General features: G+C 35.6%; 1 protein-coding gene across 1 annotated transcript; it reads right to left on the reverse strand.

Moving 5' to 3' along the window:
- Window positions 1-11846: 11846 nt before the first annotated feature.
- LOC115710983 (B3 domain-containing protein At1g05920-like) lies at window positions 11847-13232 on the reverse strand. Its single transcript, XM_030639334.2, has one exon. It carries the CDS (start codon window positions 12926-12928, stop codon window positions 12071-12073), a length of 858 nt encoding a protein of 285 aa, XP_030495194.2. The 5' UTR covers window positions 12929-13232; the 3' UTR covers window positions 11847-12070.
- Window positions 13233-17838: the final 4606 nt, after the last annotated feature.

Here is a 17838-nt window from a genome sequence, read left to right on the forward strand (position 1 = left end):
TCCATGTTTTATTTTTATATGTTATCGGTATTCTATAAAAATACATGAAAATAATATAAAAAAATAACAAAATAACATAAAAATAATATACAAATAACAACAAAATAACAAGAGTACAACATAAAAATACATCAAAAGTCCGTATTTTATGTAAATAAAATCTTAAAAACCGTAAAAATATTTAAAATTTTGTATGACTGTATTTTTGTAATTTTTTTTTTTTTGGTTATTTTGTTGTATTTATGAAATTATCTCTTTTTTCTTTATAGTTATTGTTAACAGCGAAAGTCTAATAAGTAAGTATTCCTATAGACAACAAATAAGGGGATGAACAATTCAAGATTCTCAAGACAAGCAAAAGGGGACAAAGGATGGCCCCCGCCTCCTTTGTCCTAATCTTCCTCGTCACATCGGTCTTTTCCCCTTGTGAAGCTCCATGCGCCCAGTAGCTCCCCGCACCCGCCAGCTCCCCGCGCACGCAACTCCCTGCGCCCGCCAGCTCCACGCGCACGCATGCTCCTTGCGCCCGCCAGCTCCCCGCGCCCACAGCTCTTTGTGTGTCCAGCCACCTAACTCCCTTCGACCTCCTTTTCCCTCCTCACACAAATTGTATAAGCACTGAAATTGCAGACGAGATAGCAATAGCCCAATGAGTATGGAAAATGGAAATAAAGTTTATTTCATCCAAGATACAAATAAAAGAGACAATTTTAGTGTAACTTAAGATGTCAAACACATCAGACCACCTAAGCCACTATGTTATCAAATGTGAAAGCACTACAAGAAATGTCACTTTTGCCAGCACATTATTGTGTTGGCAAAAGTTAGTATTGCGCTGGTAAAATAGAATTTACTTGTGTTATGTTGGCAAAAGAGGGTTGGCAAATCAATGTTGGTATTAGAACTTTTGCCAGCATAAAATGAAAAGCGCTGGCAAAGATGACTTTTCCCAGCACGTAAATGAGCTGGTAAAAGTTAGATTTTAGCCACTCCAAATGTACGCTGGTAAAACTTTGACCTCTTTGCCAGCGCAGTTTGCGAAATGCGCTGGTAAAAGTTACTTTTACCAGCGCAGTAGCAAACTATGCTGGTAAAAGTGACATTTTTTGTAGTGAAGTGACTTAACAATCTATGGTTTTGGGATCTGGTAAGGTTGTAAAGTGTCCATGGCTCACTATAAATAGAGCCCTTGAATTCATTGTAAGTGAACTTTTCTTGGGAATGAAACTGTAATAATTCTGGAGAGAAAAGGCCGTGATATTTTTACTTCAAGAATACTTCAACTAAGATCTTTAAATACCATTTTAAGTCCTTGTTATTGCGTTGACAAATTCTAACCATCAACAATTTGGCATTGTCTATGGGAATTGACACGTAAAAGTAATGTCATTTCTTTACCTAAAATCGTTGAGAAGATGCCGAGGCATTCTCGCCGTCTCCAGGAGGTGGAAATGCAACTTAATCGCCTTTAGCTGATCGCCTTAAGGCTTGACCCACCAACGCCTGGTGCTGAGAGAGGAGGTACAAGTGGCCTGGTGCCTCAGAATGGAGGAGGCACGAATTGTCATGAACCCTGAGAGGAAGAAGAGAATAGGCAGCTTGTGGACAGCCCAACAAATAACTACCAACACTAGTACGGTGATGGTACTAAGTGTATTGGTATAGTGTACGATGTTTAAAGAGTATAGTATGTTATTACCAACACCAATACAGATAGGTATGGAGTGTCTGTGGTATAACACTTAGGGGTACTCGAGCTACGGAGTAAACCCTACCAATACTCGTATAGTACCGGTACGTAGTGCATGTGGTATAATGGTCGTACCTTAATAAAGAACGTTCTTATTTATCTGTTAAGCCTTGTGGATAGTTTTTTAGGCGCCTAGATGCAAGTCGGTGTTATATTATATGTTATGTGCTTTTCTTACTGAGTCTGTTGACTCACATATATTATTTCTGTGTGTATGTAAAGGAAAGGCAAAGGCTGAACATGAGTGAGTTCCAAGCTCGGAGGATGATTGTACATGTCGAGACGATGTGACCTGGAGTGTTCAGTCTCTGGACAACTTGGGTTGTATTTTGTAGTCGTTGTGTGACAAGTTTGTAAAAGTATTTTGATAAAGATTGTAAAAGTTTAAACACAGGAAATGCAACATCATTAGAGAATATATGGCAAGAGGAGCCATAATATTCTGCTGCCACCAATGTAAGGTTTTCTAGAACGTTATATGTGTTTATTTCATTGCTTTAGAAAATTCATGTTTAGGGTGTTAGCTTATAGAATATAATCCAACATACTTGTTAGTAATTCTAGATCCTTGTAAAATATATTCCAACACTTTCCAGGGCATTGGTAAAGTATACTAGTATCAGATGTATGGAGTAGGCATCAGACATGACCGATATTAAACTTAGAAAAGATATCATAAACTTATTGTTATATCTTTCTAAGTCAATATCACTTAGTTGATCTTAAGATCTTAATCTTGAGATGGTTAGGTTCTAGCTTAACTGTATTATTTGTGTCCAACAAGAATTTGTACACTTGGTCGGACTGTAGTGGACACTCTGGGCAGTTGGCCAGAATGTGGTGGTTGGCCATCCCCTCCTGGGTTGGTCACCACGGGTGGCTTTTGGACATTAGGGCCTGTGGCCATAGGATCTCATTATTCAGTCAAATTTTCACGTCTTGTGATAGCCATGCTGAAGATGAGAGCTTCTTGAATGAGAATTCTAGGCTCTCAATGAAAGTACCAAAATATTGACTGCAAATTTAGCTAGCAGACTCGGTGTCTGACTAGGATTGTAGCTTATGACTGCCACGTGTGGAATAATAATAAATGTAAAGAGACACACAAATTTTATAGAGGTTCAACTCTTTTTATTTAGGTAATGACCTACACCCCTTTTAGTTGTATTTACTATTGAGATAATACCAAGCACTAGGCTAGGCTCTTTTTCAGTATTACAATGAGTTTGCAGGTGAGAAGTGTGAAAAGAGAGAGAAGTTAAAGCTTGTAATGAGCAAGATTGCATGTGTAGCTCAGACTTAGAACGTGAGAAAGATCTCTTATCCCTTTTTATGTATTACTAATGCCCTTTATATAGTATTAGTGTTAGGATTTATAAAACACTTAATAAAAATAAATAATCACAGATCTAATCATATTTCAAGGAGCGCTTTAATATAGTAAACCCCAAATCAAAAATCTATAGAACCTTTGCTAAATTAAAGAAGAAGAAGATGTTAAAAGATCAGCGGAAGCACTAACCTGAAGCCATTGTTGGAGATTGCAGAGAAGGTTATGATCTTCCAAGAATATACTATTTCTTAAAGTATTTTCTCTGATGAGGAAGGAGAGAATACAGAAAAACCCTAGTGTTTCTTGGGGACCACTACCTATTTATAGGCTTATTATATAATGAGTTTTAGGTATTTATAATTTGGCCCCTCAACAAATTATAAATTAACTTATGGTATCTACACATTATTTCCATGACAATTTAATACCCTTTTGATACACATAACATAATTGGTCACTTAATTTTGTATCACACTTTATAATAGCATATACATTATACATATGTGCCCACAATAGAATTTTAATCCAACAATCTCCCACTTGGGCAACATATGTTACCTTATAAATGTATAACCTTATAAGCTCAAAATTTGATACATGTAAAGGTATTCACAACAATCTCGTCCATCAACTATACCCATATAGGATCAAAGCAATTTTCGTCATCTCAATCACGACTAAACCCATCAATGGTCACATATACAAATATAATCAAATGGCATCGATCAATAATGAATGCGTATCATAGAAATTACAAATTACATTTACTGTGAACCAAACATGCCTATTTCCAACTGGTCCTCCTTAAACCAAAGTGAGGTCAGACTTAAACATAACAAAACAGAGTGAATGAGCTGAAAACTTTATTTTTTAATTAGAAAATAATCAAATTCATAAATTTCTTAAACAAACATAAAGCAAAGAAAATACAAACTCCCACTAAATCATAGTATCCTCAAGTAATACTACATCCACATGAGCAGTGTGCCCATGAAAGATCTTGCATGATAATCCTTTTGTGAGCGTATTCGCTATCATGGAGTTTGTCTCAATGTACTCTATGGATATCTGTCCACTCTGCACTTTCTTTCACAACTAGGAACTTTATGTCAATATGCTTTGACTTGGATGAGCTCCTATTGTTATTGGAATACAACACTGCTGATTTATTGTCACAAAATATCTTGAGTGGTCTTTCTACATTTTCCAAAATACGTAGCCTAGTGACAAAGTTTCTTAGCATATTCCTTAATTTGATGCCTCATAACACTCTACGAATTATGCTGCCATAGTGGAAGAAGCTATAAGTGTTTGTTTGACACTTTTCCAGGATATATCTCCTCCAGCTAACAGGAAAATATAGCCTGATGTAGACCTTCTGCTATCTTGGCATCCAGCCAAATCAGAATCAAAATACCCTACGACCTCCAAATAATTTGACTTCCTGTATGTGAGCATGTAATCTTTTGTTCTTTGAAGATACCTTATAACCCGGCCTCTCGATTGCTATCCAATCGTCCATACCAGGGTTGCTTGAATATCTGCCTAACAGCCCAACAATGTACGCAATATCTGGATGCGTACATACCTAAAGATACATTAGACTCCCGACAGCACATGCATAGGGAATCTTTTTCATATTTTGAATTTCAAGGCTTGCTTTTAGGGCATTGACTAAGACTAAATTTGTCTCCTTTAGCAACAGGGGTATCACCTGGTCTACAATCTTGCATGCCAAACCTTTTGAGTACTTTGTCGATATAGCTCTTTTGTGATAATCCAAGAATACTCTGAGAACGATCTCGATGCATTTAAATTCCTAAAACAAAAGAGGCGTCACCAAGATCTTTCATCACAAATTACTTAGATAGAAATATCTTGGTTTCGTGCAATAAGCCTATATCACTAGTGGCAAGTAATATGTCATCGACATATAGAACCAGAAATATGTATTTACTCCCACAGAACTTGTGATATACACAATCATCAATAATATTCATCTCAAAACCAAATGAGATAATTACTTGATGAAACTTATGATACCATTGACGAGAAGCTTGCTTGAGTCCACAGATGGATTTCTTTAATTTGCAAACTATATTCTTTTGGTCACCAACCACAAAGTTTTCTAGTTGCTCCATATAAATTATATCAATGTCGCCATTGAGAAATGTTATTTTAACATCCATCTAATGTAACTCAAGGTCAAAGTGAGCAACAAGTGCCAATATTATCCTAAAAGAGCCTTTCGATAAAACTGGAGAGAAAATCTATGTATAATCAATGCCTTGTTTCTGAGTATAGCCTTTTGCTACAAGACGTGCCTTAAATCTCACCACATTACCATATTCACCCTTCTCGGTTTTAAGTATCCATTTACAACCAATTGGTTTTGCACCTTCTGGTAATAGGATAACTTCCCAAACCTTATTGTCTTGCATAGACTTATTCTCTTCATTCATGGCATCATTCCACTTTTGAGAGTTAATAATTTTCATGGCCTGATGCAAGTTGATTGGATCATCTTCTATCATTCCAATTTCATCCTCATGTTCTTGAAGAAATACAAAATAATCATCTGAAATAACATTTCTTCTCTCTCTTGTGGACCTCCTTAATGGCTCTTGTTCTTGAGGGTGTTGAATTTGTTGTTCATGAACAATAACCTCATCCTAATTTGGGAGTTGTTTGATATTATCTTGTTGAGGTTCCAGATTCATATCTTGATCAATGACAGGTGTGGAAGCCTGAACATTGTCTAAAATGATAGTAGGAACTGAGGTTGAATTCAATTCTTCCTCAAAAGCAATGTCTCTAACCTTATTTCTCCCCCCCAAATTCAAACATCCTTAAAAAATATTGCAGTTCCCGTCTCAAAAATATTTCTAACAGTGGGATCATAAAACTTATAGCCCCTAGATTGCTCAGAATAACCAATAAAGTAGCTGCTAACTATTTTGGAGTCCAATTTATTTTCATGTTGCCTATAAGGCCCTGCCTCAGCTGGACATCCCCAAATGTGGAAATACTTTATACTAGGCTTTTGACCTATCCAAAGCTCATAAGGTGTTTTTGCAACTACTTTACTTGGTACTCTATTCAGAATGTAAGCGGTTGTCTTTAATGCTTCTCCCCAGAGGGACTCAGGTAAGGTAGAATGAGCAATCATGCTCCTTACCATATCCTTAAGAGTCCTATTTTATCTCTTAACAATACCATTCGTGGTAGGTGATCCTAGCATAGTGTACTGTGGGACAATACCACATTCTTCTAATAATTTAGCAAATGGTCTTGGACCTTGTTCACTTGAGCCATCATATCTACCGTAGTACTCACCACCACGATTAGATTTGACGTTCTTAATCTTTTTGTTGAGTTGATTCTCAACTTTAGCTTTGTAAGCTTTGAACATGTCCACAGACTAAGATTTTTATTGAATGAGATATAGATACCCATAACGTGAGTAATTGTCTATGAATGATATAAAATATTATTGACCATTCCAAGATGCCGTATGGAATGGCCCACAAATATCTGTGTGAATCAATTCTAAGATTGCTGAAGCTCTATTGGCACCTAATCTCTTAGTTTTGGTCTCTTTTCCCTTGATACAATCTACACAGACATTGAAATCTATGAAGTCAAGAGACTCTAAAATGTTATGAGACATAAGACGCTCAATTCTACCTCTTGAGCTATGACCTAAGTGTTTATACCATAATGATGCTGAATTTTCTTTATTTAATTTGCGTTTCATACTTCGTGATTCCACATGCAAGGTTTCATTATAGGATACAATTATTTCTATCAAATAAAGATTGTAATAAGAATTTAAATAACCAGTTCCAATAACATTTGAATTTAAAGACAAAGTAAACTAATTGTTTCCAAATGAACAACAATATCCAAATTTGTCCAACAAAGAAACAGAAACTAAATTCTATCTAAAAGATGGCACAACAAAAATGTCTTTAAAATCTAAATAAAAACCAATTCCCAATATCAATTTGAAATGCCCAATTGCTTTCACTTTCATCGATTTTCCATCGCCCACAAAAGATGTATCTTTCACCATCACTTGGCTTTCGGTAGCTCACGCAACCCTGCATAGAAACACTTATGTAAAGACTGCCTAATTTGATATGTTGGATTGTCAAATAATTAGGGTTTATTTATGATAATTAATTATTCGTTTATGATTTGCATATTTGTGGATATTTTTTTTTTTAATTTCAACATGTGATAATTATGCTATATGTGAATTTTTTGTTTTTTGTGTTTGTGTTCGATAGCAGTGGGAAGCGACGTCGGGCCAATAGAGAGTCATGCCTTCATATGGTTTAAAATTTAGTAATGGCAGGGCCATTTGGTTGATTCGATAGTATCAGGAATTTGTCGGGGTTTGGTAATGACCAAACTACCCCTTGAGGGGCATATTTTTATCTTTTTCAGTTAAGGGGGCAAATTGGTCATTTTAATTAAGTTTCTTTGTGTTTTATTAAATGTTAATAATTTGAATATAAGTTATATTTTATTAATGTAAATAAGGTTAATCTTGAAGGAAACAAATTAGAATAAACTAGAATACACTTCCTCCTTCTTTTTCCTTCTCTCTCTCGAAATTGTTAGGAAACAAGTTAGGGTTTAGTTTTCCCACCTCCTTCCATTGAATTTTAGAGAAATTGGAGTGCTTCAATCTAAGGTAGCATCTCTTGCTTCTCTTCTATGTGTTTTACTTTGTGGTAGTAAAGTTTTTAAGCTTGAATTCTTGAGTTTTGGAACTGTGGTGATGTTTGGTGCTTAAAGTTATATTCTGAAGTTAACTTGAGTTAATTTAAGTTGAATTATGCTAAGTTCGTGGTTTGTAGTGGCACTTAGGCAAGGTTTGAGTTCAAGAATTCGAACCTTGCTCTTTAATTATAGATTGAAATTTTGTGGTCAATATTGTGGTTTATTGTTTAGAATAGGTTGGTTTGAATATATATAGGTATTCTGGAGAATATTATGAAGTTTGGGTGTAATTTGAGGTCATGGGGACATTTTTGAGGTTCCCAGAACTGAACCGATCGACCAGTTCAAGGGAACCTGTAGCAACCGGTCGATCGGTTGATCCCCAGGGAACTGGACTTCCGGTTGGGAACCAGTTTGCTGGTTGGGCCATTTTTTAGAACCCTAGTTTTTCCCATTTTTGTATTATTTGGCGGTATTACCATCTTATTCATCGATAGGGTTATTCTTAGTTTTGATTTTAAGTCCTCAAAAAATATTTTAGCGTGTCCCTCACCGGAATTACAAATGTTGTGATTTAGGGTCCTATGAAACGTCGAGCTATAATTCCACTCAGGCTGACCGGCACACCTGAGCACGGAAATGAGGTAAGATAGCATATAGTATATATATGTGAATGAATATTTGTTATTATCTATTTACACTACTAGCACTATTAAATGTATAGTTATAAGGTGTTAGTACAACATAGAATTTTAGGATAGTTACAGTGTTACCAACACGAGCACCAGAGGGTACGTTATGCATGTGATACAACACTTAGTGACTCCTGGAAGTACAATAATGGCCCTACCAACACGAGTACGGAGTTGGTACTTTAGTGCATATGGTACAGTGGTCATACTTCCGTTGAGAACGTTCTTAATCATTTGGTGAGCTCAGTTTGTTGGGCTCAGGACGACTTAAGTATAAAGCCGGTATAACATTTCATATATTGTTTTTAGGTCTTTTTATGGTATTTGATATGCCATATATATGTAATTAGGTTTTCAAATCTCATATTTAATGTTTTTATTTGTTTAGGAAGTTTTATTTGTTATTGATGCTGGAAAAGTCAGCGGAATTTGCTCTTGGTGCTGGAAAAGTCGTCGGAGTAGCGGTCGGTCGGAAAAGTCGTCGGAGTTGCTGCCGCGCCAGAAAATTCGTCGAAATTGGCATTGTCGTCGGAAAAATCACTGAAAAAATCACCAAGAAACCGGTTTATTCACCAAGAAACTGGTTTCTTTCTTGGTGATTTTTGCGTTGACAATGCCAATTCTGACGACTATTCTGACGCTAACAGCTACTCCGACGACTTTTCCGGCACCGACAACAAACTTCAAAAAAGTCATCAGAATTGGCAAAGTCGCCAGAAAAATTACCAAGAAACTGGTTTCTGGTATCTTGATGAAGAAACCAGTATTTTGGTGATTTTTCCGACGACAATGGCAATTCTGACAACTTTTTTGGCGTTGGTAGCAGCTTTGACGACTAATACACCGGCAACTACTCTGGTGACTTTTTCAGTACCGACAATAAACTCTGGGAAATTCGTCAGAATTGGCAATGTCGCTGGAAAAATTACCGGAAAAATCACCAAGAAAATGGTTTTTTTTCTTCATCAAGAAACCAATTTCTTGATGAAGAAACCAGTTTCTTGGTAATTTTTTTTGTATTTTTTTTCTCTATTTGGTTGATTGATGAAACTGGTTTCAATTATTTTCAGTGTATATCATTTTTGTTTTGTTTTCATAATCTTTATTATTGTTCTGTAACAAACTTAGTTCTTTGATGAAGAAACCACTTTCTTGGTGAAGAAACCAGTTTGTTGATGAAAAAACCACTTTCTTGGTGATTTTTCTAGTGATTTTTCTGGCGACAATGCCAATTCTAACGACTTTTTTGACTCCGGCTATTTTTCCGACACTGGCGACTTTTCCAGCACTGACATCAAACTCCAGAATAGTCGTCGGACTTGGCATTGTCACCGGTAAAATTAGCGGAAAAATCACCAAGAAATCGGTTTCCAAGAAAAACCGGTTTCTTCATCAAGAAACTAGTTTCTTGTTGACTTTTCCAGCGACAATGCTAATTCTGACGACTTTTTTCGCGCCAGCAGCAACTCCGGCAACTTTTTCTGCACGGAGGGCTACTCCGACGACTTTTTCGTTGCCGTCACTAAACTCCGGTGACCTTTTCGGCACGAGTGACAACTTCGGCGATCACTATAGTTTTATTGTTTTATTTTTTTAAAAAAAATAAATATGAAGAGAATTTTAATATTTTTTTATGGTAATTTGATTAAGTTTTTATTTTTTATGAATTTTAAATTCAGATTTCTTTTTAATGTTTGTTTTTTTTCTAAAAAAACCATATTTTTAGTTCAATTGGTTAGATAATGCCATATTTAGTGGCATTTACTTTTTATGCCATATTTATCATAACCTTAATAATTTTTCCCATATTTTTGAAAATAGCGCTTGATACTATTATGAATGAGTTCTATTCAGGATCGACCCAAGTGATTTGGGGCCTTAGACAAAAAATTAAAATTAGACATTTATTTTGGAAAACTTATAAAAATACTAGAATTTGAGTTAACTTTTATAAAAAATACTGTTACATAGAATATTTTTCAAAAATACTGTATTTTTATAAAATAATAGTGGAACACAAAACAGAACAACTAAAAACAATAGTAGAACAACTAAAAAATAACCGTAGCATAACAGTAAAAATAAACTTAACACAGTACACAGTATTTTTGAAAAAAATATAGTATTTATAAAAAAAATCCGCTACACAGTAAAAAAGTTAGAAATTTTAGCATGTGGTGTAAATAATCTTTTATTTTTTAAAAAAATAAAACAATATCAATCAATACTTTATAAATTTAATTTTTAAAAATAAATAAATAAAAATAAAACAATACTTCATTAATTTTAAAATAAGTGAGAATTTTAAAATTAAGTGTATTGAGACAAAGTTTTATCACTTTTTTTGGAAGTGTATATTTAGTATTATGAATATTTATTATGTATAAATTATAACAAAAAAAATATTATTTTAATATAAAAGACCTTGTACAATGCACAAGCTACCTAATACGTGGGCGAATCCTCACCCTATTTACTATATATTAATCTTTGTCTGATATTTAATTTTCATACTCTAAATTATCACATATATACAATCAAAGCATTACTATTAGATTCCAAATAAAGAAAAACATTACACACTCTCAATACTCAAATGCAAGTGCAAAATATTTTTCTCAAATGCATATTGAGTTTTGTTTTAGTCAATATGCCATGGGAGGTACATTCTTTAATTGTTTTCAATAATTTTAACATTTTTCCATTCCATGTGTCTCTTCTCAAACCATACCATTAGCCATTTATATAAGCTACTTGTATAAAGTTTATCAACAAACCTGTGAAGCAAGTTCTGATACTTGGGAGAACTTTTAGATTTTTTGTCTGTCAATGATGTTTCCATTAATTACAGCCTTAAAGACAAGGTTGATTTTGAGGAGGGGAGGGGAGAAGTCAAAAGCCCAACAACATTAGATTCAAATGCAATTAAACAAGAAAGAGTCAAAACATACAAAGATTGGACACCTAAGAAATCGACCCCATTAATTCTCCAACTGTGTAATTTCATAAAAATACATTTCAAAAAGTTTCCAAAAGAGTAAAACAATTGTCTTTGAGGAGGGCCAACAGAAATGTAACTTTTTTCTTTGCTTTAAATATATAAATATGTTAAAAGAAAGTGATGATGTCTCAATAATATGATTTTCAGCATGATTCAATTTGGGAGAAGATGCCTGAGGCTGAGACAATGATCTAATTGCATGACTGGCGTGATCGAAGAACAACAAGCATAATTTTTTAATTTCAATGAGGATTGAGGATTATCGTGAATGTTAAGGACATTAATTTGGGAGTTTTGTATTCAATACATTATGAAAGTTTCGAACAAGAAGAAAGAGTACTGTGCCAAAATGAGATATGTATAAATAAATCAGCTAATTAATTAGAGACATAATGTACTACATAAGAAGTACAATTAATAATCAGTAGCATTTATATATGCACATATATATATATATATATATATCTAAATCACTAAATATAAACTGACTAATGAATTTACTAATAACACCAAAATGAGGAGGAGCCGTACGAAGACTGTTGGTGGTGATGCTGAGATTAGTGTTAGCCCAAATTGACCATAGCAAAACAAGGGCTTCCATCTTTATCTCTGAAAAACCAAACCTGAACAATCTGACCCATCTTCAGTCTATTTTTTTGAACAACACCTCTGTACCAATTTTTGTTCAACACATAACAAAGACTGTTCTCGCCTTTATATTTCCACCTCGTGAGAGTTAAGTCATTTTCTTCTTCAAGGTTGGGTTGAATGAACCGAACCTTAATTCCTTCCTTCTGGTTGATCTTGTTCTTCTCATCATCATTGAGAAAATCATCAGAACTTATCTGTTTCAAAGGCATTTGAAGACGATTCAAGTTGGGTTGAGTATCACTTTGAAAAAGTTTCCTCTGAATAACCAATCTGAGAGGAGATTGTTGTGGATGATCAGGGAGAGTCATAGTACGGATAATTTGGGAAAGTTCTTCAGATATTGGCGGTGGAGGGTCTGGTCCATCAATTACGCCACCTTTACACGGCTCGTGTTGTATTTGTCGTCGAAACTTAACAATGCGATGTCGTTTTGGGGTGCTGCTTTTCAAGATGATGTTGGTTTCTTCTCCAGGCAATGGCAATGGCAATGGTGGTGGTAGTTGATGGTGACGATAGGACCGGATAGCAATACGAGTAGTCCGGCGTCTCTTCGGAATAGGGAGAGAGAGAAAGAGAGCTTTCCTCTTTCTTTCTTCAGATTCCAATTCTTTGATTAGGTCAATATTTCTCCGCTTTTCTTTAATGAAAGAAGCCAAATGATGATGATCATAATGATGATCAGCACCATAATACTCGTCATAAGACAGTACCTCAGAGCACACCCAAGCAAGCAATTCAATCTTTTTCTCATTCGTCATTTTCTTCTTCATTTAAGTCATTTGAGTTTCTTTGCAAACCAGAAAACTAAAAACCCTCAGAAAGTACCCTCTGCGCTACAACTACTGAAAGAGACTAGTGAACCCTACTTTGTATCAGCCCTAATATATAATCTACACCAAATTCCCATTTTACCCTTCACGTACAACGTTATTCTTTTAGGAATAGGAAATATAGAAACTAGGAAATAAATAATATAATTAACAAAAAAGGAAATAATCTAGTTACCACTTCATTAATTAATAATGGTTTCTAACACATAAATGTCATTATAACAGAGAAGATTTAGAATCAAGATACCCTGTCCAAAATTTACTATCCCAAGGTGTGTCTAACCAGTAAAATTATGCCATATCATTTAATTGTTTTTTATTTAAGTTTGAACAATAAAATTAACAGGTCATCAAAATCTCCTGTAAAAAGTGGTGTCTCATATTATGTTAAATCAATCAAAATTTGACACGTTAATTAGTTTTTTATTTATAAAAAAAATTAAGGCACTACTACAAAATTAGCTTTTCCCCACAGTTTATAACTGTCATTTATACTATTTTCCATCAGTTCCTAAAACTGTTGGCTATGTGGGTGTCATAAAAATGCAGATCTTTAAAAGACAGTTTGTAACTTTTGGGAAAAGTTACTTTTTCCAACAGTTATAAATTGTTAGAAAAAATAACTTTAAATGACTATTTATAATTGTTGGTAAAAATATTATCTAGATTAAAAAAAAATACATTTAAACTAATTTATTATATATGAATAATTATTTAATTACAACAATAATATAAATAAATTTTAAAAAATAATAATAATATAAATAAAAATTAAAAAATAAGAATAAAAAAATTTAACAGACAATTTCTTGATTCACAACAACAAAATCTTGATTCATAAACAACAAATTCAACTCAAACAAATACATTAAAAAATAAATAAATTATACCTAAAAGAATTAAACTCAAATGTATATTCATATCAATTATATATTCATACACTTTATGAGTTTCAAAATGAAATTCAAAGATGCAAGAGAACCCAGAACACTAAGAACAAAGACTTGCCAAAAACTCGTCCCCCTCTGTTTTCGGCGAGCACCTAGCTTCTCGTACGTTGCTGTAACACCCTAACTACCATAGGCGTATTACGTGATTTTTAAACGTACTGTGCAGCTCGTTGCTAATCAACGAGGTTTATGGAAAAACGTGATTAATTAAAATTTTGCTTTTTAATTAAACTTATAAAATAATATTACAAAAGACTCGGGATCCCGATTATAAAATTATTTACAAAAGATTTAACTGTTTAACTGATACACAAAATAAAGGTCGTCTAACGACCAGTTACAAAAATCAGCCTCGCTGTCCCGATGATCGTACGCTCCAGGCCTAACCGCCCCGACATATACAATCTTCACAAGCTCGCTCACGGCCCATCAGTTTTAGCCTTGCCTTTACCTACACATAAACGTAAACTGTGAGTCGACAGACTCAGTAAGAAAAGCATAATAATACTCATACATAATTCTAACTGCCGTGTCCAACACGATACTGAGTCCCGCTATTGCCGTGTCCAACACGGTACTGAGCCACTCCTGCCATGTCCAACATGGTGCGAGTTTTGAACGTTCACGGGGACGGTACTATTGACAAGTATCCTCACGATCGGTCGAGCCGGTCATACTCCCATTCTTGGTCATACTCCGGCTGTCGACGGGATAGGTCAATAGCACGGAACCACCAACCAAATGTCAGCCTGATCGGTCGAGCCGGTCATACTCCGGCCTTGGTCATACTCCAGCCTGTACCGACGTGACAGGGTTGGATGGTTCGAAGCCAATATACATAACTAATGTAATCTAACAGGCTTCCTACATGCACGCTAAACATGTAATCTACATATGCATACTGTTATACTAATCTTACCTGGATTCCGAATTCAGGTGTGTCGGTCAACCTGACTGGAACTTTAGCTGAGCGGCGGATTACTGGCTCCTAAACCATAAAAATCACAACGCTATAAGTGACACGCTAAATCACTTCCCGTGGACTTAAACTAGGAACTAAAAGTTTCCCTATCGATAAAAAGCATGGCAATACCCCTTAAAACATAAAAACGAGGAAAAACACGGGTTCAGAAAATTCCCCAACCGGCAGACCGGTTGCCCAACCGAAATTCCAGTTCTGGGAATTTTCGAAGCCCATCCGGAATTCCGGATGCACAACCGGAATTCCGGTTCCTCGCAGACAGAACTTTAAAAATTCATATCTCAACCGATTCAACCCCAAATTGATTCAAACTTTCCAGACCTGCATTAGATACCCCAAAGAACATAACCAAAGCATCAAACCTACCCAGAAACCACAGATACAAAATTTGCCATTAAAGCTCAAGCTTTGAGTTCTAAACTCAAACTTGAGCAAATCCCTCTATCATGCATTCAAACTAGCTAGAATCTACTTAAACCAACATAATTAAGCCTCTGCAAACAGCTAAAAACATCCAGCAACCATACAGCAACAAATCACACCATTTCTTCAAAAATCATAACTTTTTCACATAAAAATTTAACCAACTAGAACAAGAAACTCAAGCATGCAATTCAACTTAATTAAACATAATTAATTCAACATTTTAGTCATAAAAACAACAACAATAACCAGCAGCAGCAACATCATCAAAAAGCATGCATTTCACTCAATATTTCATCATTTTTTTATAATTTTAAAGAAGAAATCAAGAGAAGCTAACCTAGCTTGGAAAATGCTTAGATTTGGATGAGAATTCACTTGAAAAATTAGAGCAAAACCCAGCTCCAAGCACCCACATGCACAACCGAGAGAGAGAGAGAGGAAAAGGGAGAGAGGGAGTTTGAAAATTTCTAACTTTTTCTTCTAAGTGTAATTTTGCAAAAATGAGGAAATGAATAAATGAATCAAAAGCCACTTAATATTTCATTTCAGCCAATAATATAATAAAATAAACAATTAAATTCAAAGAATCAATCCACTAAAAGACAAAAAGTCATTGGGGCAAAAAGACCATTTTGCCCCTCCATACTAAAATCACATAAAAATCACTAAAGGGGTATTTTTGGAAAATTCTAAATTCCCGGCCATTCCCGACATTCCCAATGTCTAAAAAACCGTCCCAAACTAATAACATGCTAAGTTGTGATTTCTACTGAGCCAAACGCCGAGTTCCAAAATACCGGGCACCGGAAATGCAAAATATGAAAACTACTGAATAACATAACCATGCATTTCTGAATTCCATAAATAACAGTAATAAATTATTTAAATAGCTATAAATAATTTCATAATTAATCATAAACAACTGCTAATTTCCAAATTAACTAAGCGGGCTTTACAACTATCCCCCCCTTAAAAGGATTTCGTCCCCGAAATCTAACCTGAATAACTCTGGATATTGAGCTCTCATATCTGACTCTAGCTCCCAGGTGGCTTCCTCCACCTTGCTGTTTCTCCAGAGAACCTTGACCAATGCTATGGTCTTATTCCGAAGGACTTTATCCTTTCTATCTAGGATCTGCACTGGCTATTCCTCATAAGTCATGTGTGGCTGTAGCTCAAGGCTCTCATAACTGAGTATATGAGAGGGATCTGAAACGTATTTTCTCAACATCGAGACATGGAATACGTTGTGAACTGCTGATAAGGCTGGAGGCAATGCTAACCGATATGCCACTTGACCTATCTTCTCGAGAATCTCGAAAGGTCCTATAAATCGAGGGCATAACTTGCCTCTTTTCCCGAAACGTTTAATCCCCTTCATCAGAGATACCCGTAAAAACACATGTTCCCCTACTTGGAACTCAACATCTCTGCGTTTCGGATCTGCGTAACTCTTACGTGCGCTTTCTGTGAGGCAAGCATTCTAGCTTTTATCTTCTCTATTGCCTCATTGGTCCGCTGCACTGACTCTGGACCTAGGTATTTCCTCTCCCCTGTCTCATCCCAGTGGATAGGGGATCTACATTTCTTACCGTATAACAGTTCATAGGGACCATCCCTATCGTACTCTGATAACTGTTGTTGTAAGAAAATTCTATCAACGGTAGAAATTTATTCCATGAGCCTTCAAAGTCCATAACACAGGCTCTCAACATGTCCTCCAATATCTGAATTGTCCTTTCGGACTGACCATCTGTCTGAGGATGGAATGCTCTACTAAATTTCAGCTTGGTACCCATTGCCCGTTGCAAACTTTGCCAAAATTTGGAGGTGAACTTCGGATCCCTGTCCGAAACTATCGACTTCGGTACCCCGTGAAGTCTCACTATCTCTCTGACATACAACTCTGCCAACTGATCCACTGTAAATGTTGTTTTAACCGGCAGAAAATGAGCAGATTTCGTAAATCGATCCACCACTACCCAGATGGAATCAAATAAACCCGTGGTCCTAGGTAACCCGACCACAAAATCCATCGTAATATCCTCCCATTTCCATTCTGGTAGGGTTAGAGGCTGCAACAACCCCTGTCGGTCTCTGATGTTCAGCCTTAATCTGCTGACAAGTGAGGCATCTCGATACGAATTCTACCAAATTCTTCTTCATACCGTTCCACCAGAAGTACGGTTTCAAATCTTGGTACATCTTGGTGGTGCCGGGATGCAGAGAATACGGGGTAGAATGAGCCTCCTCAAAGATCTCATTTCTAAGTTCCACACTGTTCGGAACACAAACCCTGGCTTTATACAAAAGCATCCCACTATCTGACACTGAAAAGTCCTTGGCTTGACCAGCCAACACCTCATCTCGGATTTTCACTAACTCCGGATCTGTCATCTGAGCGACTTTTATTCTTTCCAACAGATCAGATTGCAGCGTTAAGTTGTGAAGCTGACCTACCACAAACTCAATGCTGGATCTAACCATATCCT

This window comes from Cannabis sativa, chromosome 3, assembly GCF_029168945.1.
Source record: "Cannabis sativa cultivar Pink pepper isolate KNU-18-1 chromosome 3, ASM2916894v1, whole genome shotgun sequence".
Lineage (NCBI taxonomy): Eukaryota > Viridiplantae > Streptophyta > Magnoliopsida > Rosales > Cannabaceae > Cannabis > Cannabis sativa.

What these genes read in the sequence shown, in the direction of transcription:
- LOC115710983 (XM_030639334.2), bottom strand. Translation starts at nt 12,928, where the DNA reads ATGAAGAAGAAAATGACGAATGAGAAAAAGATTGAATTGCTTGCTTGG.